This window comes from Archocentrus centrarchus, chromosome 12, assembly GCF_007364275.1.
Source record: "Archocentrus centrarchus isolate MPI-CPG fArcCen1 chromosome 12, fArcCen1, whole genome shotgun sequence".
Lineage (NCBI taxonomy): Eukaryota > Metazoa > Chordata > Actinopteri > Cichliformes > Cichlidae > Archocentrus > Archocentrus centrarchus.
The window spans coordinates 11290175-11313516 of NC_044357.1; the positions used below are offsets into that span (position 1 = coordinate 11290175).

Consider the following 23342-nt stretch of genomic DNA (forward strand, 5'->3'; position numbering starts at 1 on the left):
TTTGTTATGCATTCAAACAAATATATATATATATATATATATATATATATATATATATATATATATATATATATATATATATATATATATATATATATATATATATAGACTCCTCAAATCTGACAAAAGTTGTAACACTTTAAGAATCATTGATAGATGAGTTTAATCTTTCTGTCACACGGGCATATGTGCCTTTATGAAATGAATGCCTGCGATCAGACATTGCTAGATAACAATTTCTCTACATCGCTATTTATCTTTGTTAAACACACAGGGGGAAAAACACGGCACATTACACAGTCTGGTGTCCTGGGGGGGGGTGACAAAAGCGCAAACAAGTAACAAAGATGTAAGAAAAATTTATTGCAGTATTTATTCCATCAGAAGAGCAGGGGATTGCGCTTTGCTGTTGCTCTGTGCTTTATAACATCAAAATCTATATTAAAAACAATAATGGCACAGATACTGCACTGGTCTGAACATAAATAAATTATATCAAAGATAGTCCATTGTAGAGTGAGGGCAATCACCAAAATGTTTAAAACAGGAGAAAAAGAAAGTTAAGAGTTGCTGAAGCTCAGGTCAAGTGAATAAATCCATCTGGTGCTAGTTTAAATTCAAAAAACACTTTATTAAGAACATCATCAATACACTAATTTCCAACATTCACTTTGTTTTTTACAGAATTATGTTCAGATATAAACATGTTTTTAGTTCTATGATACAGTGGGAGTAAAAATCAAACAACCAAGTTGCTGCACAACAGCGAAGGAACTCCCACACAATGTTTTCCTAAACATTTCCTTCTTCTCTTCTTCTCTAACATGTCTGTATTTAAACAGGCATGTTTACAACACTTCTCTTCCATAAGGGCATTAATCTAACAAAGTTTCACTTCTGTGTACTTAACATATTGGATCCATAGTGTTGAGCTGTGAGAGATGTTTGCCTAATCTCGATTAACTCTTAGTCCCCTCCTTGGTGGCGTATAGCGCCCGTAACATCTGTGCCATTTTGTTCGTGAGCTTCTGTCCACTTGTCAAAGAGATTTTCTTGTAAATAATGTCTGACTCTTTGATATTGTCAACCCAAGGCACCTTTTTGCGGCCGTCCCGTTTCTTTGCCACAGCCCAGGGTCCAGAGTAAGATCCAGTCATCCAGTGTATACTGTAGCCATTTCTGGTCTTCTGGACAACCCTGGCAATCTGCGGTCTGTCTTTGTATTTGGGACAGCAGATGGCTACGATGTCCATTACCTCTACTGTCTCATTCATGTTACCTGAATCCTCTGCAGAGTCTCCACCTTTCCTTGGTTTTCGCTGTGAACAACAGGCAGTGTCAGAAACTCTTAAAAGGTAATATTTATGTTGGGATGATCTGTTAAATGGATGGGGAGTAGATACAACACACTGTTAAACAACACTGAAAATCGTTCTTCACTTTTATTGTATATCAATATTTCTGTAAATGTACGGTACAACTTTGTAATATCAGTGGTGTTGAATGAAATCTATTCTTTCTTTGGTTATGCTTCGTAGGGTTTAAGTACAGTCATGTGATAAAGAAAGCTTTCACCGGACTCTATGCAGCCCTGTGACAAACCAACTGCTTACACCCTTACTGCTTCCATAAGAATAAAGAAGGTAAGTGTCAGCCAGCATTTCAGCACAAATGCCTCCACCACTGTCAAGCTCAGTGGTGGAGGGATGATGATTTGGGCTTGTTTTGCAGCCACAGGACCTGGGCAGCTTGTCGATCATGAACTCCTCTGTATACCAAAGTATGCTAGAGTCACATGTGAGGCCATCTGACAGCTAAAGCTTGGCCCAGACTGGGTCATGCAACAGGACAATGATCTCAAGCACAGCAGCAAATCAAAAAGAAAAAAAAAATCAAGGTGTTGCAATGATCCAGTCAAAGTCCAGACCTCAACCTGACTGAAATGCTGTGGTGGGACCTCAGGAGATCTGAGTGTAAAGGAATGCCTCAATGAACTGAAGCAATACTGTAAAGAAGAGGGGGTCAAAATTCCTCCATAAATATATGAGAGGCTGATAAAGTCATACAAAAAAACAATTATTTCAAGTTATTGCTGCTATGGGTGGTTCAACAAGCTGCTGAATCATGTGGTGTTTTTCACAGCACTGCAACGAGTCCTGTGACTGTACAGCTTTTCTGTATCTGTAATGTTTGTCTGATCTCTGTAAAAGTGCCTGAACACTGTACGTGCTAACATTACTACAAACCCCTCTTTCTAGAAGAAAGTCTGATGTGTCACGGTGTGGATGCATTTGTGTGGATGCAAATCAGTTTGTCAGTCTGTCATTTTCTGACACTTTTTCCCCAACACAACAAAGAAAGTGGCTCATCTATAGTAGCTCACTCTTACCACTAAACATTTCAAGCATTGCAGAGGATATGAAAAATTATTTTTTTGTTTAATTCTTACCACAGGGGGATCTTCATCGTCGCTCTCCTCATCATCTGTCTCCACTGGAGCTGCGTGATTACTGTGGTTGTGGTTTCGGGGTTTCGGACCCCTCAGCAGCGAAGTAATGGCTTTGTTTCTGGCATTGGCATTTGCTTCACCGTCCTCATCCTCTTCATCCCGATCCAAATGCTCCATCAGAACCTTGAACTAAGACATGAACAGCAGAAAAACTCTGTAACAGTTTGTTGACGTGATCATTTCTATGCAGCTTTATAAATGAAAGGATAAAAAGTTTGTCGGAGAACAGCGGGGGACCGCTGTTAAACTTCCTGCACGTTACATGACTATGTGACTCTAATATCTGTACACTAATGGACACCCCACCCCCCACATTCCCAAACTGAGACAGAACAAGTATACTGAAAGCTTACATCCAAATACTGTTTTACAATGTTCTTCTTGGCCTCATAGCTGAGCTCTGTGTTCGCCAGATCACTCTTCAGGTAATCCAGTGTCTGACTAGGGTTGAAGTGCACCTTAGATTTCCTGTTCACTGCTTTGTCATACACTTTGGCAGACTCTGTCGGTGAATACTTCTGGATTTTGCTGTAACAAAAGCAAAATGCTCAATAAAGCTTCCGTCAGGAGAACAACTGACTCGCACAGAGATCGTGAAAGATTCGCAAACTTGCATTTTCTCCGAGGCCTACCTGTCCGAGAAGCCGTACAGATTCTTCAAATGCTGTTTGAGCACCAGCAGTAGCAGAATACCCTGTGATGCACTGGCAAACTCCAGCAGAGGTTTGGTGTTTTCGGGCAGACGGTCCATCACTGCATCCTCATCTTCCAGGTCAGAGTCGGAATCAGAAGCCTTTCGCTTTTGGACTTCATCCTCCTCCTCCTCACTGCTGCTGGATGTGCTGCTGCTGCTGCTGCTGCTGCTTTCGTCATCATCGTCGTCATCGTCATCATCAGAGCTGTGTTTCCTCCTCCGAGAATGCTGTTTCTTCTTCTTCTTCTTCTTATTTGTCTTCATCTTCTTTTCATGTCTTACAGGTTCTTTCCGTAAACACTGCAGAGATGACAAAAAAGAAAGAGAAAGACAAAAGAGAGGACGTATTGAAGTACAACAATTAACCATTAAGTAAGTATGTACAGCAATTAAGCATAAAGCATAACTGATAAAGCTAAACAACTCTTTTCACCTCCTTAAATGACTGGAGCAAGTTGCTACCAGAGACTGATAGGGTAATGTCTATATGATGCATGATGAAAAGAGGCTCCTCCTGGGTCTGATAAGGGAAGTAGGCCAAGTTATCTGCTATGAACAGCAGCATGTTCACCTCTGTTTTCTGCAGGGGACAAAGTCAAAAACGCACATTTTTTAATAACCTGTTAATGAACGGCCTTAATCAAGAGCAAAACTTTACACAAGCACACAATATAAATGTCTCCTGGCAAATGCCAATCATGCCAAAGCAAAGGGGTGAACTTACTGAGCTGTCATCAAACAGGTTGAGCAGGGAAATCAGGAAGGCCCGTCTATGTTGGCGGTTCCCACGAACCATGGTGTAGAGATGAGAGCAGAGAGCTGCGTCTGAGTCATCGTGACGAAAACCACGAATCACAGCGTTTTTGGATCCGTTTATGGCCTGTTGCACCTGATAAGACATCTTCAGCCCTGCTACAGCCTTCATCTGCAAATAAAACAGTGATATTAACTCATTATGTGTGCAGAAAAAAATGATTTGAAATGACATTTAAAATACAATTTTTTTTTTTTTAGAAAGCCTACATTTTCAGCTTTCAATATCTGCGATCAAAAGAACAACTGCTGCACATAAATAGATGTAAATATATTTATATGTATTTTATTACATAAAGCAAACCAAACATAAAGTGTAAAGTCCAGTCTTTCTAAATATAATAAACTCTAAACACTTTTCTGACTGTCATAAAACACAAGCCACTCACGTGGATAAAGCCTGAATATTTTTTGTCAATCTCCACCAGCTGCTGATCGGCCTTGTTCTTCATAGTTGGCTCCGGGTCCGTTCCCATTGCGATCAAGTAGGGCACACACTGAAAAGCAATTGTGGCAGTTGTGTGAATTGCTTGTGATGTTCAATTATCCATCCATCCATCCATTTTCTTCTCACTTATCCAATAAGCTGGGGGGGGGGGGGGGGGGGGGGGGGGGGGCAGCTGCCATGGGGCACACACTGGACAAATAACTGGTCACAGATTTACACTCACATTCACCCCTATGGGCAAATTTAGAGTCACCTAACCCCACTAACTGTATACCCAGAGAGAACCCACACAGAAACAGGGAGAACATGCAAACTCCACACAGAAAAGCCTCGGCCAGATGGTAGTTTTGAACCAAGGACCTTCTTGGTGTGAGGCAACAGTGTTAACCACCACGCCACCATACTGCCCACTCAATTGTTCAAAGTGGAAAAAAAAAAAATCTCACACAGACAGAAATTCATAAAATCTAAGATAAATCTTTTAAGTCTTGTGTGATCCTTATCAGGCTATATTGAAATAAGACTGTGAACACACCTGTACAGGATGGATGAGGCCCTGGCTGAGAGTCAGTGTAATGACACTCAGGGCAAAGTGCCGAACTGTGGACTGCGAGTGGAAGAAGGACTCCAGCACCTGCTTCAGGTAAATCTGCATTATGGAGCTGCTCATGCCCGATGAGATGTCTCCCATTTCCTTGAGATCCTCCTGCTTGGCTTGATTCTTCCCTGAATAAACAAAAACATCAGCCTGGTCAGTCTGCAGATGTTCCTCATTAAATGACTGAGATGTTTCACAGCATGTACAGGGATACTCCTTTAACAACTGAGTAACAAAGGACATAAGATAGAATTGTTAAACTCACATTCACGGTCAGCCTCTTGCATTCGAGAGTCCTCCTCCTGCAGGTATGTCTGCAGGTTTTTGAGCACTTGGATCTTCAAACTGACTGAGCTGTTCTCATCTGACAGGATGCTGTTATAAAGAACCTTCACATCCTGCACAAACATGAGCTCTGGGTGCATGATGAACTGAAACCCTAAAACAAAATAGGAAATTATTTAAACACAAATTTACAGAGAAACAAAAATCAAAGTTAAAAGCAAGCTGTAAAAATTAAATTACACTATAAACACAGCAATTACTTTTATATGGGGCTTAGCTGAAGTGCAAGATAAATACCTAAACCTATGATTGCCTTGATCTGGACCTCCTCCTCTTCATGAGTAGTGAAGTATAGCAGAAGCTCCAACACTTTGTCCTTGATGACAATCTAAGAGACAAAGAGACACAAGAGAAAATGAAACCCAGCCACCAAATCAGCTCCTGCAGTAGTCCTTCACACAACATTTAAGCAATGTAAATGCTTCTTTTAGCTGCTCCCTTTGTCACAAAGGGTTGCCACAGTGGATGGATCCACATATTTGATTTGGCGCCAATTTTTATGCTGGATACCCTTCTTGCTGCAACACTCCCAGGAATCTGTATCTCCTCCCAATCTTGAAATGGGGATCTTTCACGTGTTAGGTGAACGTGTTACGGAGCCACTACAATATTTAAGCAAAGTGCTGGTGTTTACCTTGTTAGCGCCTTTGAACTCTTCTTGATCAAAATCAAAGTGTCGACACAGAGCCCCCACAGTGAAGAGCGAACGCAGGAGAGTGGGTTTGTTGGCAGCCAGAGTGGAGCTGGTGGGGTCCTCTTGGTGTTGTGTCTTGAGTTTTGCTAGAGCGCCTATAAAATGACACGACACACCAGTCAGGTGAAAAGTAAAGAGACAGTTGCTACGTTTGTTCTGAGTTCAGAAATACTGCAACAAACGTGGACACTGAAACCATATTCAGTGCATAATCAGTAGTCCAGAACTAAGAGCTTTAAACTGAAGTTAAATAATAAGGTGAAACAACTGCATTCCCCGAAATGCAACATTTCCTTAATAAGAGTTTGCAGACAATCAACAACCCTTCTAAACTTGAAAAAACGAGCCCACTGCTAAAAAAACATCCTGATATCAGGCCTCATCCTTTTCCTTTCCGGCTCCTCGTGGGTTATCAGATTGCCTATGTAATGCTGTGGTGACAGAAGAAAAGGCTGTGTAGCTACTGACTGAGATCACGACACTGTGAACTCATAATTGGTCATCAAAATTTAAAAGGAGGAGATGGGATAAACATGCTTTAACAATATTATGGGTGTTGATGTTGGATAGTTTGTCCACCAGAGGGCACTCCGCAACTTCACTTTTGGCAAAACAATTTGGAGCTGCAAGCACAACAACCAGCTGATCCAAGAACAGCTGGACACAATGTAAATGAGTGTTCATTTTAAAAATCCATTTATAAATAACTATATATAACAAATGTTAGGAAAATCTGTTTGTGCTGCGTGCCTGAAGAAGATATCACCAAATATCCGGGTAACAGCTTTCTGATAAGCCGATACTCAGCGCCAGATTACCTAAGCGGTTTCTGACACGCGCTCCACAGCAGTGCGCTCAAGCACCCACAAATCCAAACATCTTTGCCGACACTTCTTCTTGATTGTTTGACAAACAACATGCAGTTCTTGCCCCTCAGCTGAGCATTAGTTATGCAGCCTAACTTAACACTGTCACTGCTGACACGCCTGCCACAGACAATACAGTCAGAACTGTTGTGCGTCCCCCGTGGCACACCTGAATGAATGAACCCCTTCCTGTATAAATGCAGTAACTCACGAGGTAACTGCCCCCTGGCATCCAAATGCATAACAATGCAAACAGATACAATACAACAATAAAATGGCTCTTACAATTGTATCAGTCTTAAAAATCTCTAGTAAAAAAGATTCATTACAGAAGCAAAAACACACCTTAGCTGTTTGAGACATTGTTGCCTTGCAGAGTACAGCAATATTTCTAAATAATTCATCTGCTTTCATTTTTTTATGGGGGACAAATGCTTGTTTTCTCATTTTTGGGAGGTACGTGTTTCCTGCTTTCCCCCCCAAAAAACACACCTATTAAATATGACGCACATACAAAATCCTTACCATAGTACCGATTAAAACAAGCCCAAACAAACTTGTAGTTGTGTGTGACCTTGTTCACAATAGCACCAAGACAGCTCACACAGTGTTGCACAACCTGAGAAGCACAAAAAAGTTATATCAGAACAACTGGTTTTTATTTTTTTAAAGCTATCTATGAGAGCAGCGAGATAAGTGGGACTTACAGTCATGCCGTATTTGATGATAAGCTTCATCAGGTCTTCTTCAATGGTAGTGAGGAAAGTCTCGCTCGGGTGCTCCATCAGAGGCACGACCAGCTCCAGGATCTTAGCCACGTTGCATATCACCATGAAGTCATTCTGACTCTGAGATGACAGCACAAAGACACATGGCAGCTGCACTGTCCAGGTACAAGTTTAGTTTGTGTGCGATTGTGTCACACAACTGCTAAAAAGCAAAACTATCACATTACTTACACTGCACTTGGTGGTCAGGTAGGGCTGCATGGTCATGGCATGTTTAACCATTAACTGTGCCCTGATTTTACTAAAAAGGTAGAGAGTGGTGATGCACGCTACCAGACGACCTGAGCTGACCCCTTTGTCCTCACAGTCTGAGACACAAACACAAAAGGGTTATTATTTGTAATAACACTTCTGTAAGCAAACACACAACTACTTTTTTTTTGTTTTGTTTTTAAGCAAAATACATTTACCTGCAAGAGACTCCTCATATTTTAGTATATGTTCCACTAGATTGTCCACCAGCTGAACACAAGCCTTCCTGGCAGGTTTGTATGACGCATCCTCCTCTGCCTTCAGCAGCTAAACAAATAACACCCAACACAGTAGTTAAAGGGAGTGCTAAACATAATACATACACGGTCTTTGAGATATCATCAGAGTCAACTAACATTTTGGAGAAGCTGCTCAAACCAGTCGTAGCCTGAGTCTTTACATGCCAACACCTGAGATGAAATCAAAACACAAGTTAGTTTATTATAATGTCAAAAAACTATTTTTTTTCCTATTTGAACAGTGGTACAGAATGTTTTTTTGTCTTAATTCTAAATAATACACACCACATCTGTGATGTTCAGGATCTTTCTGGTCATGGCTTCTTTGTCGTGACTCGGTGTCGGGGAGAACCAGAGTTTCTGGAATGTCTCATTCACCAGTTTCTGCATAGGACAAAATGTTTAGTTACATAAACTCTATATGAACGCTGCTACCGAGCGTCAGCTGGAAAATGTATATAAAATTAAACACCAGCCTTGATCCCTTCTTCGTCGTTCACCCTCCGGATCATCTTCACACACATCTCAGTGATCTTGTGAAAGTCTGGCTGCTCTAGACAAATATCCCTCATGATCTTAATCACTCGTTTTCTCACACTGATGCCTGTGTCCTGTGCAAAGACAATGGAACAGCTCAATAGCAAATTGAATATTAATTTCCTTTTGTTGTCACTTATGGGTCTGAATTTGAGAGTATTACTTATCCAGTGCAAATATAAACTTGAAAATGGTAATTAAACATGACAGCAAACAGATAGGGTATGATAAAATAATAGAAAATAGATCTCAAATTCCTGCAGTTCTTCACTTGATCTTTAGGTGACACTGTAGGAAAAAAGATGTTTTAAACTCAGCTGAACTTTTGCATTTTAAATGAAATTTTCCAAATTACCAATATCCTTTCAATGAGCATGTCATAATACTGCTCAATGAGCTCAGGTCGACTTAGCACAAAACGGCCAAGAAGCTCCACAGCTGCCTCTCGCACGCTGGTCGAGTTGTCCATGAGACGACAGTGAACCCCACGCTGCATATCCAACTGAAAAATAAATAAGGGAGATTAGTCGGGCGCAGTGACACAGATGGAACTACAGCTATCAATCCAGTGGCATCCAGCCATGAGCAGCCGGGTAGCATTTACAGCTCTGGTGCTTAGTTGTGGACAAATTTGCACAGTCACAACAGCTGAAGCACGTTCTGTGTCAGACAACCTGCAAGAGCCAAGAAGAAGTCAATACAGAATGACCTACCCGTGCCAGGATACTTGGATCTACAGCCACTACTTCAGAGAGACACTTCATAGCTTTAGTTCTGACTGCAATGGCGCTCTCCCCCAGCACTCTCAGGATCTAAATTGAAGCCATTGAGAGAGAAAATTAGCCATAGCTGACACAATATAAACACTCACTCATGTTTAAGCAAATTTACTCATCTTACCTGTGATAAATAAATATCAAAGCTCTGTGCAAACGGCCTCATGGAGGCCAGATATCTGACAATCAGACAGGAGTCCTCATAGTCTACTGTGTCAGAGTTCATTCTGAAAGAAAAGTTTAGAATATCGTTGAGTAAATGAATGAAAGGAAATCTCAAACAAAGCAGCAAATTAGTGATCTGCAGTGAAGCAGTATTTACCTCAGAGAACTGAAATGCGATGATGACGTCTTGACAACCTTGCGGAGGAATTTCTTCCTCGCCTCCGCCTTGTGCATGATCTCGGCGGTCGAGTCAACATCTCTGGAATGATGGCGACCTCTCAAGTCCTCGTCGTCCTCATTTTGAGACTTCATTGCTTTTTCTGCCTCGCTTGTAATGTCCCTGAACCACTGGGCAATATAAAACTTTCTGGCAAACTGGATGGAACAAATACATAGATATGTGAGGGGGAAGAAAATGGGCAAAACTGAAAATTAAATGAAATAAAAATGCAAATCAAATTAAAAACGCACCACCAATGACGGATCTGTTTCAATATTCTCATCTATGTAGCCCAGCAAAGCCTTCTGAAGTTTCTGTATCTCATCGCTGCCTTCAGTCTGTAAGGAGAAAAAAAAATGCCAAAAGCATCTCAAAAGCAGTTCAACACCTCTATTTGTTTACATCAGTTAAACTGATTCCATAACCGTATAGTCTACCTCTCTGAGGATGCGATCTACAGCCTTTTGGTCCATCTTACTAGTGACAGCATCTTTACGCAGACGGGAGGCGACAGTGCCAAGGTAGTCCAGAGATGCGACCCTGAGTGCCATTTCTGTCTGCTTGTTACTGAACTGGTGCACCTTTAGCACAAGGCACGAGGAGAAATGTCATAATAAAACCAAACATCAGCAGACGTTTCTAGTGGATAGATGATAAATGATGACACTCACCAACAACCGGCCCAGTAAACTGAGGAGCAGCTCCGCTGCAGGCCACTCAGGCTTGTTAACTGTAGACAGCAGGTCATGAACAAAGTTCTCAAAGAGAGGCCTGTAGTCCTCCTCTCCCTGTTTACTGCCACACCTGAAACATACAGAGTACTTACGGAATGGTAATATATTTCTGGACACTGAACCAGTTAGTAGTGCACAGATCCAGGAACTGTTATTTCCACATTATTTGTCATTATACTGTCAGAGTCACAGTCCACAGACATGTCAGGTTGCAGAGTAGGAACAACGACTTACTTCTTGAGAAACACAGACAGGAAGTTCTGAGCTGTCCGCATGGCAGTTTCATAAGAGTTTGTAATAAGGACATCTTTATCCACCTAGAAAATAAATACCAAAAAAATAAATAAATAAATAAAAACAGTTTCAGAACACATTACAACACCTGTTTGTTTTTCAAGCAAATATGGATTTTTTAAAAATCCATTAAAACCTTGATGGTTACCTTCTTATTGTGCTCATCCTCTGTCTCTTTCTCAGAAGGAAGGTGGACCACACACTGGATGAGCTGAAGCACAAGGGCCGTGACCATTTGGATATACAAAGGTTCTCCATCTGAGTCACTGCTGTTTAGCCTGAGGAGTATGAGACATTAGTTTCCTTATGTTTCCTGCACAGCACTGGGGGCCTCAACAAACTGATACTGGACAAATATTTACTCTGGTTGTAGTTACCTGAAGTTTCTCAGGCTGCGTTTACTAGTCGGCAGTCGAGCCAGGGAGGTGAAAATCTCTTCAAGAATGAGCTGCCTGTGCTTCTTGTAACGAGAAAACACCTAATGAAGAGTAAAATGAAAAACAACTTCATCAAAATACACCAGTATAGACTGAAGCACCGCATCAAAAACCTAACCTGAATCCATTTCAAAAGCACCTAAAGCAAAACTTACTGCTGTCACTAGTGTGATGGCACATAACTGCAGTTCACTAACGTTCTCCACAAAAAACGGTGTAATACCAAGCGTGGAGACCTAAAGGATGGGCACAAAAGCAGTCAGATATGAGTTAGCTCAACAGTCAAGGTGACATGAGGACACAAATCTGAGTGATGTGGACAGATTCGGAACTGCACCTGGAGAACTGTGGTGTCAGTAAGCAGCTGGATTTCAAGGAGCTCAGAGATGCTGCTGATGATATCACACACTTTGTTGTAGAGAAAGACTACCACCTTCTGTTTGTGGGTAGAACATTTGGCTCTCTTGGACTTTGAAGTATGCATGCCACCTGGGTGAGGGAGATCCAATAAATAAGTAAATAAGAAAAAATATTTAAAGAAAACAAAAGGAATACGTTTGAAAGTCTCAGATATTCTGACACATTTTTTAGATTCAAATACAGGGTCTTAACACCAGCTGATATAAAATACTTGATGTTAGAGCAGTAGTTGGTATTACATCCCGTGACCCATGGCACAATTTCCCAGCATGTTATTTTTCTAAGCTTAAGGTGTAATTTCCAGTACCTAAAATATATATAATATTAAATATTATAATGATTCTTAAAATGTAAGTACAGAACAACAGAGTAACAACTGCCAGTTTTAAAGGAAAGGAGAAACAAATTACAATAAATATGTTTTAGTTATGAGTACATTTGAGGTATTTTAAAAGAAAGGACACACAAATCATACAGTCAGCATTTCTCAAGTGGTGAATCTCTTTTAAAGGAAAGAACAACATGTTTCCCTTTTTACACTGTAAATTAGGGATGCAGGCTGTATTAGAGCGTATCCCAAACTCACTTTATTACATTGTAATTACACAGTAATGCTGACAGTGTGTGGTGCATTAATAGAATATCCTAAGCTCACCTTCTTATATTGTAATTACCCTGATTAGATTAGGGCCAAGGGCTGACATATAAAATAGTCTAAGTTCCTCTTCTGACACTGTCACTGCACATTATTTTCTTTAATGTGATTCAGTTTTTGTGTTGAGGATGAAGACTGCATCCAAATGGAGAAGTTTTGGTATGCTGCTTCATTCAGAAAGCAATTTTCAAACATGTAAAAAGATAGCTTAGGGTCTAAAAAGGTTCTAAAAAAATCCAAAACAGTCAGTTTATCAATTTGCTAAAATACACACAGTGCAAAAAAATATCTCCTGGAAACCGAGATTATTGCAATACTTGTTCAACAGCTAAGAAGAACTTAATAAAACTGTGGCTGACCTCCGTGGGGATCCACTCTGTAGACTGGGTCATACTGAGGGTACAAAGAGTTTTGCAGGTGGAACTTGGTGTACTGCAACACCCTCTCAATCACATCTTCTATATAAACTGCCTTTGGCATGTGCGGCGATGTCATTATGTTGAGCACAGTCAAACAAGCATCGGCAGACTTGGTCACCCGCTCCATGATGAGGTCACGCCACAACCGCTCCTCATCCATGGAATCATTATCCTACAATTCGGTTTTGAAAAAAAAGAAAATAGATGTTACATTTTGAACCTCCGCAGTATAAGTAATATCAGGCTGAGAACTTACATGATTTATTAGCGTAGAAAGTTTGACGCTGTCCTGAATGTTCCTCTCCAAAATATTCAAAAACTTCACCAGTTTACTAGATGAAAACTGTGGAACAAAATTGGTTACATTCATCATACTGTAGATTTGTTTGCAATAACAAAATGCTGTGAAATTGAGTCCAACTACTTAGCGCTGCAAGAACATATTTTTCTCACCTTGTTAAAGATGCCCATAGCTTTAATCTTAGCAGAATCGCTGCCTAGCTCGCTCAGCTGCTGCTTTCCAAGCAAGAGCTCTTGAGGTATTTCGTCATCGTCGTCTGGCACAGAGTTACAGTGTTGGCATTTTTCAATTTAACACTTCGTCAAAGAGTTTGAAAATCGTAGAGCACGCCATAATTACCTGTGGCAGCGAGGTCCACATCTTCAAGATTCTCAAGAACGCTGTCAATATTTGCTGCAAATCTCTTAAATGTGGAGGAGTCCATCATCTCTGTTAAGATTAATTTCATCAAACTGATTAATACAAATACAGTTTATGATTTTAATGAAATGAATTATAAATGATTTCAAAGTGGCAGGTCAATACCCTCTGGTGTCAGCTTGGAATCATAAATCTTCCTGTTTTTCTGTTTCTCCTTTTTCTTCAATTTTCTGGCGACTAAACAAAAGCACAACAGCAGCCGAATCAGTGACAGCAGCAACACAACCCTCACGCCGTCAGCAGAGGAAGAAATTGATGTAGTTTTCCACACACCCCAGAGACTGGAATGACCAATCATTTTAAATAGCAATAATCTGAACAACAACTGTAGCACAGGTTTCACTGGCCACCACATTATTTGATTATCCCATTATGCACCGGTATACACAAAAAAAATCTCACCATCACTCAGGCTCGGTGGGGGAGAGTCTTCATCTGAATCTTCATCTCTCCAGTCGCGCTGACGGCTACCCGACCCTCGGCGAGCATTATGGAAACCTCGGCGGTGATCTCCAGAACTTCTTCTCTCTTCACACTTCCATGTCTTATCGTGGTCCTTCTTTTTCCTTTTCTTTGCATCTAAAACAAAAATTACAAATTCAGACAGTATTTGCATTGCAAGTTATTGCTTTACATACATTTAGGTTTAGGAAATTTTAGTAATTTTTGTCATTTTGCCTCTGTACACAACCACTACTTGACTTTAACTAAAACAGTCAAGATGTGATTGAAGTGCACACTTTCAGCTTTAATTCAAGGGGTTCGGCAAAAATATTGCATTAACTCCATTTTCTGTGGTTCAAAAGGTCTTGGAAAAACAAACATAAATAGATAAGGACTGTTTTTAATACCTGGATGAAAATTCTTTGCAGTCAATGACGTCCTGAAGTCTCAAGCCCAGATTATAGATTTGGCCCCTCCTAAAGTTTTGCTGTCTGACAGGTTTTTTTGTTTTTTTCAGCCTAATGATGGTGTCTCTCACTCATCTCTTTGGACCTCATATTGAATTTCAATGAAAAGCCATTTGTCATTAAATAACAATGGAATCGGCCTCACCTGGCCTCACCATGAAACTTCTCGTCATTCAACTGTCCAATTACTTTTGAGCCTCTGAAAATAGGGAACTATGTATAAAAATGGCCATAATTCCTAAAAAGTTAATGCAATACTTTTGTTAAACACCTTGAATTAAATCTGACAATCTGCACTTCCAACAAAATCTTCTGTTTGTGAGGACAAACATTTATGAAATACTGCAAGAGCAGAGACTCCTGATTTCAGTTTTTACGTATTTGTGCCCAAACAAGAGAGAGAATTTAAATATAAAAGCCAACAATACTCACACTCAGTGTCAGAGTCATCATCCTCATCTTGGTCATCACCCGAGTCCACCTCAGCATATTTGGATTTCTTACTAATCATACTGTGGCTTCGCTTGTTTGTCCTCTCACAAAATGACCAGTTCCTGGATCTGGAGCTGTGTGCATTCCTGCTTTCCTTTATCATCTTTTTTACCTCATCAATGCTGAGTTTCCGAACCACAACAACAGGTTTAGCTCCTTTGTTTAAGTTGTCTACCAATGACACTCTCTCCAGCCTTACTCGGGGTTCAATCCAGCCCTCTACCAATTTGTTTGGGGGCTCCTTATCTTTTCCATCTCGTTTCAGTTTAGGAATCACAAAGTTCTTCAGACTTCCCGACTTGCCACCCAGCAGGTATGAGGGGAATTCGCTAGGTTTTGCCTCAAAAGACTGACGTTTGTCTCCAGCTTGGCACTTAATGCTGCTATCCTCGCTTATCTTTTGTTCCTTATTTTGGGGATTTTTAAGGCTGGAATTGCCTGTCCTCTGTCGACCATTGGGGTCAGCTGATTTTCTGCTTCCATCATGCTTTAATCTGGTGCTGTCAGGTTTAGTATGCTGGTCAGGTGAGTTTCGAGTACAGTTTTCCTTTAACATCTTCTGTTTCCTGTCCCTATCTTTGTCTTTGTCCCTGCCTCTATCTTTCTCCATGTGTCTCTCTTTGTCCCTGTCCCTATCTTTCTCTTTTTCTATGTGTCTCTCCTTGTCCCTGTCTCTCTCTTTCTCTGTGTATTTGTCTTTGTCCCTCTCTCTGTCTTTCTCTATGTGCCTGTCTTTGTCCCTGTCTCTATCTTTCTCTATGTGTCTGTCTTTGTCCTTATCTCTATCTTTCTCTATGTGTCTGTCTTTGTCCTTGTCTCTTGCTCTATCTCTATCCTTATGTCTGTCTCTATCCCTGCCTTTGTCTTCTCCATGTCTGGAGCGCTCCATCTTGCTCGTGTCTTTGGGGGTCTCAGGTCTACTTTCAAGGATTCGGTGGCTGTTGTGATTCTTTTCCTCTTTGTGGCGTGACTTTGAATGCCTGTCATGCTTCTGCCGTGAGGGGTCTGGCTTTCTGTCATCTGAGTGTCCCTTGCTGCTGTCAGTTTTGTCGTCATGTCTGTGTTTTGATTCACGGCGGCTTTCCTGCTTCTGTTTATACATTTCCGGTTGTCCATCTGAGCCGGACTTCTGGAGAGTGTCAGCATGGTGTTTGATGATACCAGGTCTGTCATCAGCAACTCTTTTGACCTTTCCATCAGAGTTCGACTTCAGGCGACGTAGATGATCCTCACACAACCGTTGTGATTCCAAGACCACTACAGGCTGTCCTATTACTCTGCCAGCTTGCTGTAGATCAATACTGACCATCAAAGCAGGCCGACTGGCACCGTTACTTGCAGCATTTGTCTTCTTGGGTGTCATCTTGCTGACACTGTTGCTCCCATGTACAGCAGGCCCCTCACTTGACTCGGTCCCGGGCTCCTGGGGATATGAGTCTTGCTTCCGTTTCTTCAGCGGTTTGTCTGCAAGAAACAACACTGTAACTTAGCCTCTCTACACAAACAACCTCAAGGCTTGAAAAAATGCTAACAGGCACAGGGCAAAAGCAAACACAAAGATTTTCACCTTTGTCCTGGACTTCTTTAGACCATCGTTCTCGGTCACTGGCTGACTCGCGTTCTATTCTCTCAATCTCTGCAAGTGTGTCTATCTCTGTATCATCAAAGGAAACTCTGCCCGTGACTCCAGTCTCAGTGGTATTTGGCCGCACAGCAGCCTGTTGATAGTTTGCTTGATCTTCAGCTTCTAACTTGTTTGAAACATCCTGGGCAGGCTTTGACAACTGATTGTTATTATTATTATTTATCATAACTGTTTCATGGTCCAAGTCCATATGAGCCTCAGAGGGAAGCTCCTCAGATTGATCCATGTCTTGAACCTTTACTCTGGACAGTTTTAAGGTCAGCCTGGTAGAGTCTTGTGGTGAAGAACTAACTATATCATACAAGGCATTTTTTTCCATCTGGTCGTTTTCTTCCTTACACCTCTCCTTATGTTTCTTTTTGCGGTCAGACGAGGTGAGGAGTTGGTCGGATGCTGCACCTTGTGGCACATCAGCTGGAGGCGACTGCATTATAAGAGAAGGCCTAGACCCTGCAGAAACACAAATTATTTGATGGAAATGTGATCACCAGAGAATAAGGCTTGGCAAAGAATGATTTCTATAATGGCGTGTTTTTTTTTTAAGCCACAAAATGAAAAAAATTAACTTGTTGCTAAGGCAGCATACTTTGTACAGCCACTTCACTCCCAGCTGGAGAGCACGCAGACTGAGGCGATTTAACTGAAAATGCAGCAGCTTTCATTGGAGAGTCAGGCTCCTATTGAAACACAAGACATTTCTCTTTACTTTTAACAGTCACTATCAGCTGAGGTCTAGTTCAGGATATCTTGAGTTTCTGCATTACCTCATTTCCCAGTCTGTGAGCCACGTTCATGTAGTCTTCATCTGAGCCCAGTCTCGCATTATGATTCGATAAATCACTTGATAGCTGTCCAGAAACTTTGCTGTCATGGATGTTTCTCAAGCCACTAGAAACTGAAATGACAACAAAATGACATTTCTAGTTAGATTTTTGCAGTTCCGTTCACCACTTAAAGGTGTGGGGAAGTTAATAATGTTGTAAAGGATGTGCACTGTCACTGTTGCTTAAGTACACATATGCACGCAAAACCTATCAAAAGTTTGCTATTTGCTGTCACTGCTAAAAGTGATACAACAAGCAGCTTGGTTGATACATTTCTCTTTTTACTCACCTTGCTGAGCATGTTGGTGTTGAGAATAACTGGGCGGATTGTATTGCATGTAGTCCGGGGGACTCTGGGGTGTATAGGGACTAGGTATAGGACTGTTCTGCTGTGGTATGAACCGAGGACCTGAACCAGACTGTGGAGATGTAAAGCATCTGCGAATGAGGAAAAAGAAAGTCTTTCTTAGCTGAAGAATGCATGCCTCTGCTTTTCCTCGTCAGACGATAAGGTGGCACTGCTTTACCCGGAGGGGCTCTGAGGGACAGTGGTTTGCTGATAGTTTGAGGCTGGACTCCCATGGACCTGATTCTGAGAAATCTTATACTGCTGCACTATTGGCTGCTGCATTACACCTACAAGATAAAGAGAAAAAACACATTTGAAACACATTACAAACAAGGAGCTCATCATGTGCAATCCTCCAGCTAAGCCAGGCCTACCTACTCAGTATACTGGGTTCACTATATTACACTACAAAACAGCTTTTTCTTGCTCCAGCACAATAAGTGTATAATAAGCATAATTCAAACTCAGCATTCCAAAACAGAACATAGTTTGTAATTACATTTACAAATGTCATAATCCTGGTCCCCCCCCCAAAAAAACAAAGTTTGAAAATAATAATATATATTTTCTCTACTACTGAGGCATAAGGAATCAGGACCAAATACACAGGATAGAGAATTGTATTACATAGTGGTATAAAGCAAGTATTTCCAATGCAAAATAAGCTGACCACTTTATAGAGCAAGCCTAACTCAATCCTGCCCTTCTTTTTCCATTAACCATGCAGGAAAGGTGTGGAAGTCTGTGGTCATTTTGAAGGCATATCTAGTGATGGTGGTTGCATTACACAAAACGTGGTTTCACAAAACTAACGGTGGGATAATCGCGTTATAATGTAAGCTTGTTTACAATGCCAAAGCATTTGGTACTAAACTGCTGGAGCTGCGTTATATAAACTCTGAAAGTAAATTTCTACAAAGTAACGTTCAGAGTGAAGAAAATGGAGCTTATGTCTGCAGGAGTATGGAGGCAGAAAGTTATCTACATTATCAGGCTCATGCATTAGTACTAAATGATCCTTGATTATATATTTTTATGAGCTGTGAGTGTGGTACATTTTTAACCAAATGAAGACATCCAACAAATACAGTACATAGAGCTATACAGAAAGCCTGAGTATCAGAGACACAGATACTAATTTCATCTGAGTGTATGACCAATACAAAGACATATTTAAAAGGTTGGTTCACACATGTACCAAAGAAGAGTTTATCCTCTAATGGGGATCCAGATTTTGAGACATCTCTGTACCAGATTTGTACTGCTACCACAATCCATTGAAACCACAAAAAAAAACAAAAAACACTGTCCTACTTTAAATAATCAACAGATATGAATGTGAAGACATTTCTTTAAGAAACTGACCCTGTGAAAAACTAATGAAAGTATGTGCTGCACATTCAAATCCTATTAAAGGTAGGTCATTTTTATCCTGTAATTTAGACCTAAAACATAGCTTCACTTACGTGTAGTAGTTTACACATTCGCCTAACATGCAAAAGATCCCTAGTTCGATCCCAGGAGAAGACATAAATCCCTCTGGGGTTGCATCAGGAGAGGCATGCAGAGTAAAAATGAAAATCTGCCAGTCATACACGCAGAGCTACCTGCTGTGGTATTGTGAATAAAGGAACAGTCGAAAGTAGCTTCTGCTAACGCGACTTCATTTAAAGACCATAAACAGTGGTAAAAGTGCTGTAATCTGTCCAAACAAAAGGAAGAAAACACCTTGTGACTACTGAAAAACTGATTTAATACAATTCTTTTAAACACTCTGTGTGCAATTAACTACCAAGCTAGTTACTTATACAAAGAATAACCCTGCTTTTGTTGTTAGTTACGAGACAGCTGAAACCTGGCCATCCCACGGCAAAGACAAAAGTTTAGAAACAAACACTTACTGGATCATTATTGTTGTTGATCGAGCGAATAAGATAACTACTTCAAAATCCATACAGGGGCTGTTTTTCACTTTCTACAGACACGTGTACCTGTGCAAAGTACAGATACACATGTATCTGTTTTTAGCATTAGCATTTGTCCTCACCTTTTGTGTTGAAACAAAGTAAATGCCAATGCTCACCCATTAAAACTATGCCTACATTTACACAAAAGCCAACAACACAACTGCCAGTGGTTCCCAAATTTGTCCTGTCACTCCCTGTTAGTTCTTACAGCAGAAAAAAAAAAAAAACACATCAGTGACGGCTCAGATCCTGTAATCAGTGCAATGCAATCCAGCAGTAATAGTGTGAATAGTTGCACTTTCCTCCAACAAACTAAAATGGTTATTCTGTATGTTGATACCACAGTTTCCTCCTGCGGTGGCAATGACTGCTGTGTGAGAATCACACAGGGCAAAACAAAGCTTAAGTAGCGTATCTGACAAGAGATATGGTCAAGTGAATAATTAGCTAAACTAAGGTACCAGCAGGGAGAAAGCATGCACCAAGCTCAACTGCAGAGTCAACAGCAATGTCTCAGTGTCTCCTCCTTACCACCCAGAACCTTGTGCGGGGTTTGCATACTTTTGTCCCTGAAGATTTTGGGATTCCTGGACAGCAAGGTTTGTAGGAGCATTGGCATATCACCCTCGGGTTCATCGTTCCCCAAGTTGTCCTTTAGCTCTCTGGGAAACAAACAGAAGAACAATCCGTGTTACCGGAAAAAGCTACTTATTCCCAAAAGGCAGTGATTGTAATGTGATTACACTGGCATTAAAACAGCAATACCCAGCTACAGTGTTGAGCTAAACAGTCATTACGGTGAAATAACACACTGTCTGAGGAACAGTTCCTTTGCAATTTAAAAATGCTTTTTTGTAGAGGCAAGTACTTTGGAGTAAGCGCCTTAACTGGTACTGCAGCGAGGTATAAAAGATGAGCGATACTTACATGTGTTCGGTGGAAACCTGGTTAAGGCTATGCGCTAGCTGAGTCACTAGACTCTCGTCTTGACACACCAGCAGGCTGCTGACTTCTTCTGAGATCCTTCCATTGTAGAGCAGGCTCTTAGCAGTGGTAGCAGGAAGGGGAGAAGGCAAAGGAAGCTGGTTCAACACTGAAAGGATAGTTAAAAGAAGATCATGGAAAAAAAAAATGTTTTGGGAAAAGCTTATAAGGATTTATAACCTATAAAACATGCGACTGGCTCACTCTATGTGGAAGTAATGTCAGTAACACTTTTTTTTTTTAGATTTTAACAAATCGTTAGTCCTGCCTCATTTTAGTTTGAATGTTGGTGTTTAAGCTGTGTGGACAGCATTCCAGAGATGATGTTGCACTTACAGTCTGTTAGGCTAGCAATTCCAGCAAGAGTAGTGATGGGAACATGAGGCATGTCACCATTCATGCTGAAGATGAGGTCAAGAGGTCGTGTCAATGCACAGGTTGCTCAATATCACCAATCTTCCTGTATGTCACATCTCCAAAGTGCTGCAAAGAAAAAAAATGTAATTAAAAAATGGTAACAAGACTTTTCACTATTATGAAATGGCCCAATATTTTTCAGGCAACTATGTGTACTTGCTCAGGGATAGGGATTGGAAATGGTGTCAGCTCATGAGCAGGCATTATTCCAGTGCCAACATAACTGGATCTCTGAGGTACAAGAATCATACAGGCCCCTACAACAAGCCTGAGCATGCCTTTATCAGGCATTGATTTAAGGCTCTGGTGGAAATGTCACCTTGCTCCCTGGTACCATTTCCCTTATATCCATATACAACTTGAGGAAATGCATTCCAGTTGCGAAATTTCAACCTGCTCTTCAAGTCGAAAAGGCAACCAGAGCGGAAACATACGGGCAATCAACAATTTTAGATGTCAAACGTATGTCGGGCTCTGCAAAGAGACCAGGGTGGTGACAGCTCTGATAGAATTACTGATTAAAAAGAAACTGGCAATTGTGTTTGTGTGTTGTTTTTGTATCTCTGGCCTCTCGCGCTTGCTTGTCTGTGTTTATACTTTCAGTTTCGCGGAACATACTAAACAAAACCCAAAGACGATTCATGAAACCCTAGTGTTAGCTAATTATGTCTCAAATTCTTCTTTTGTTAACAGAGCCAGTTAAGATTTCCCCGGGACTGCCCGAAAACATAACAGAGACATTAGCTCATCTTGACAACACTTATAACTGCATTAATACTCTGTTGTTATTATTTGTGTTGTTTTAGACGCTTGCTATGAGGAAGAGCGGACCAACGTCGTCTGTGAAAGTGACAAAAATGAACTCGCGGTTAGCCGGCTAGCAACAACTGAAGATGTAGCTAATGTATGCTAACTGGCTAGGTGTGTAGCCTTATCTGTAACTTGCATTAGCTAGCATCACCGGGAGTGCATCAAACCCGGGTTAGCCGTGTGCTGCTTATTCGATATCGCTCTTTTCATCGCTCGTCGCTTTAGATTTTTCACTTCGCACTTGCTGTGGCCTTCATCGCCGCATCTCCAGCTCTGAAAGTGGACCTCGGACTTGCCTAAGGAAGCGTAACCCCGACCCGACGCCAAGGAGGCAGGGGTACAAAGCACAGACCCCCCCATCACAAATCAAAATTACCCCCTCCGCTGATTTCGGTAACGGCTCCCGGTGGCTGTCTGACAGCGGAAACGCGGAGGGAGGTAAACAGTCTGCCCGAAAAGAGGCTGTAACAGTTGAATCTAGCTTATTTACCTCTGGATGTGATGAGAAAGAGAAGTGGTTCTGGTGGAGAGGAGGAGGAGGAGGGGGAGGAGCAGGAGTAGGATGGCAGCTGGAGCTGGAGAAGAGTCTCTAGCTCCCTCTCCGTCCTACTGTTCAAACAGCTCCCTCAGAGCTGACACATAATCCCTGCCTGGGTTTTTTTTTTTTTTTTTTTTTTTATATACCCCGTCTTTCTCACGGCGGACATATCTGTTGTGAGGGCAGAACAGCTTCGTTAGAGGCGATGTTAACGAGTATCAGGTCAATTTTCGGGGGGGGGGGGGGGGGAAGGAAGATGGAGGAAAAGAGAGAATCCAGTCTACCCCACACATCTCCTTCATCCCTGAAACTAACACACTGTGTAACTTCTGCTTGTTTACTGCTATCATGGAGGTGGTGGTTTGCCAGCAGCAGTTTTTCAAAGATTTATACACATATTTATGTCCACTGATGATAATAACAATAAGTACTACTACTATTACTACTACTATTCAGCATATATGAGTCTTAAATGATTGGTTTAAAGCTAAAATAATAATAATAATAAAATCTTTCCCACATTAACGCTTGTTTAACTGGGGAGTCTGTAATAATTTCCTTCACCCCCACCCCCACCCAAAAAAAAAAGAGAGAAAATAAATATCTATTCAGCTACCAAGTGAACAACAAGCAGCCAGTCAGCTGACTGCTTCCTACTAAAAACAAGCATAGCTCGCCCAAAGCTACAAAATTCACCGGGACTCTTATAATTTCCCCACATGTCCCAGACTAATTAGGACTGTAGCGGTTTGGGGACTCGTGGGTAAATTAAAACATTTAT

General features: G+C 41.2%; 1 protein-coding gene across 3 annotated transcripts; it reads right to left on the reverse strand.

Annotated features, from left to right (window-relative positions):
- Window positions 1-420: 420 nt before the first annotated feature.
- On the reverse strand, window positions 421-22642 carry LOC115789206 (nipped-B-like protein). Of its 3 annotated transcripts, none has more exons than XM_030742504.1 (46): window positions 22514-22642; window positions 21133-21279; window positions 20740-20905; window positions 20344-20474; window positions 18024-18132; window positions 17786-17934; window positions 17437-17567; window positions 17259-17349; window positions 16595-17122; window positions 14968-16491; window positions 14027-14203; window positions 13730-13801; window positions 13544-13633; window positions 13357-13460; window positions 13160-13246; window positions 12844-13075; window positions 11747-11898; window positions 11565-11645; window positions 11350-11450; window positions 11121-11250; window positions 10913-10995; window positions 10616-10748; window positions 10382-10525; window positions 10196-10282; window positions 9882-10099; window positions 9684-9786; window positions 9497-9595; window positions 9139-9285; window positions 8723-8857; window positions 8532-8630; window positions 8364-8417; window positions 8166-8274; window positions 7927-8063; window positions 7675-7815; window positions 7493-7586; window positions 6042-6196; window positions 5645-5735; window positions 5328-5501; window positions 5000-5190; window positions 4406-4513; window positions 3928-4128; window positions 3637-3783; window positions 3142-3503; window positions 2863-3037; window positions 2450-2638; window positions 421-1319 (listed from the first exon to the last, which is right to left on the reverse strand). In XM_030742504.1, the coding sequence occupies exons 2-46, from the start codon at window positions 21194-21196 to the stop codon at window positions 960-962; spliced, it is 8055 nt and encodes a 2684-aa protein (XP_030598364.1). In that variant the 5' UTR covers window positions 21197-21279; window positions 22514-22642; the 3' UTR covers window positions 421-959. The 3 variants fall into 3 exon arrangements, with proteins under 3 accessions (XP_030598364.1, XP_030598365.1, XP_030598363.1); XM_030742505.1 differs by having other exon boundaries at window positions 960-1319; window positions 20374-20474; XM_030742503.1 differs by having other exon boundaries at window positions 960-1319; window positions 22400-22533.
- Between the last annotated feature and the right edge of the window lie 700 nt (window positions 22643-23342).

Coding starts and splice junctions, on each gene's coding strand:
- LOC115789206 (XM_030742504.1), bottom strand. CDS start 21,196: ATGAATGGTGACATGCCTCATGTTCCCATCACTACTCTTGCTGGAATT. Junction 14,204..14,967: donor TGATGACTCTGACACTGAGT/GTGAGTATTGTT, acceptor TTTTTGTTTTAG/ATGCAAAGAAAAGGAAAAAG. Junction 13,076..13,159: donor TTTCTACGCTAATAAATCAT/GTAAGTTCTCAG, acceptor ACCGAATTGTAG/GATAATGATTCCATGGATGA.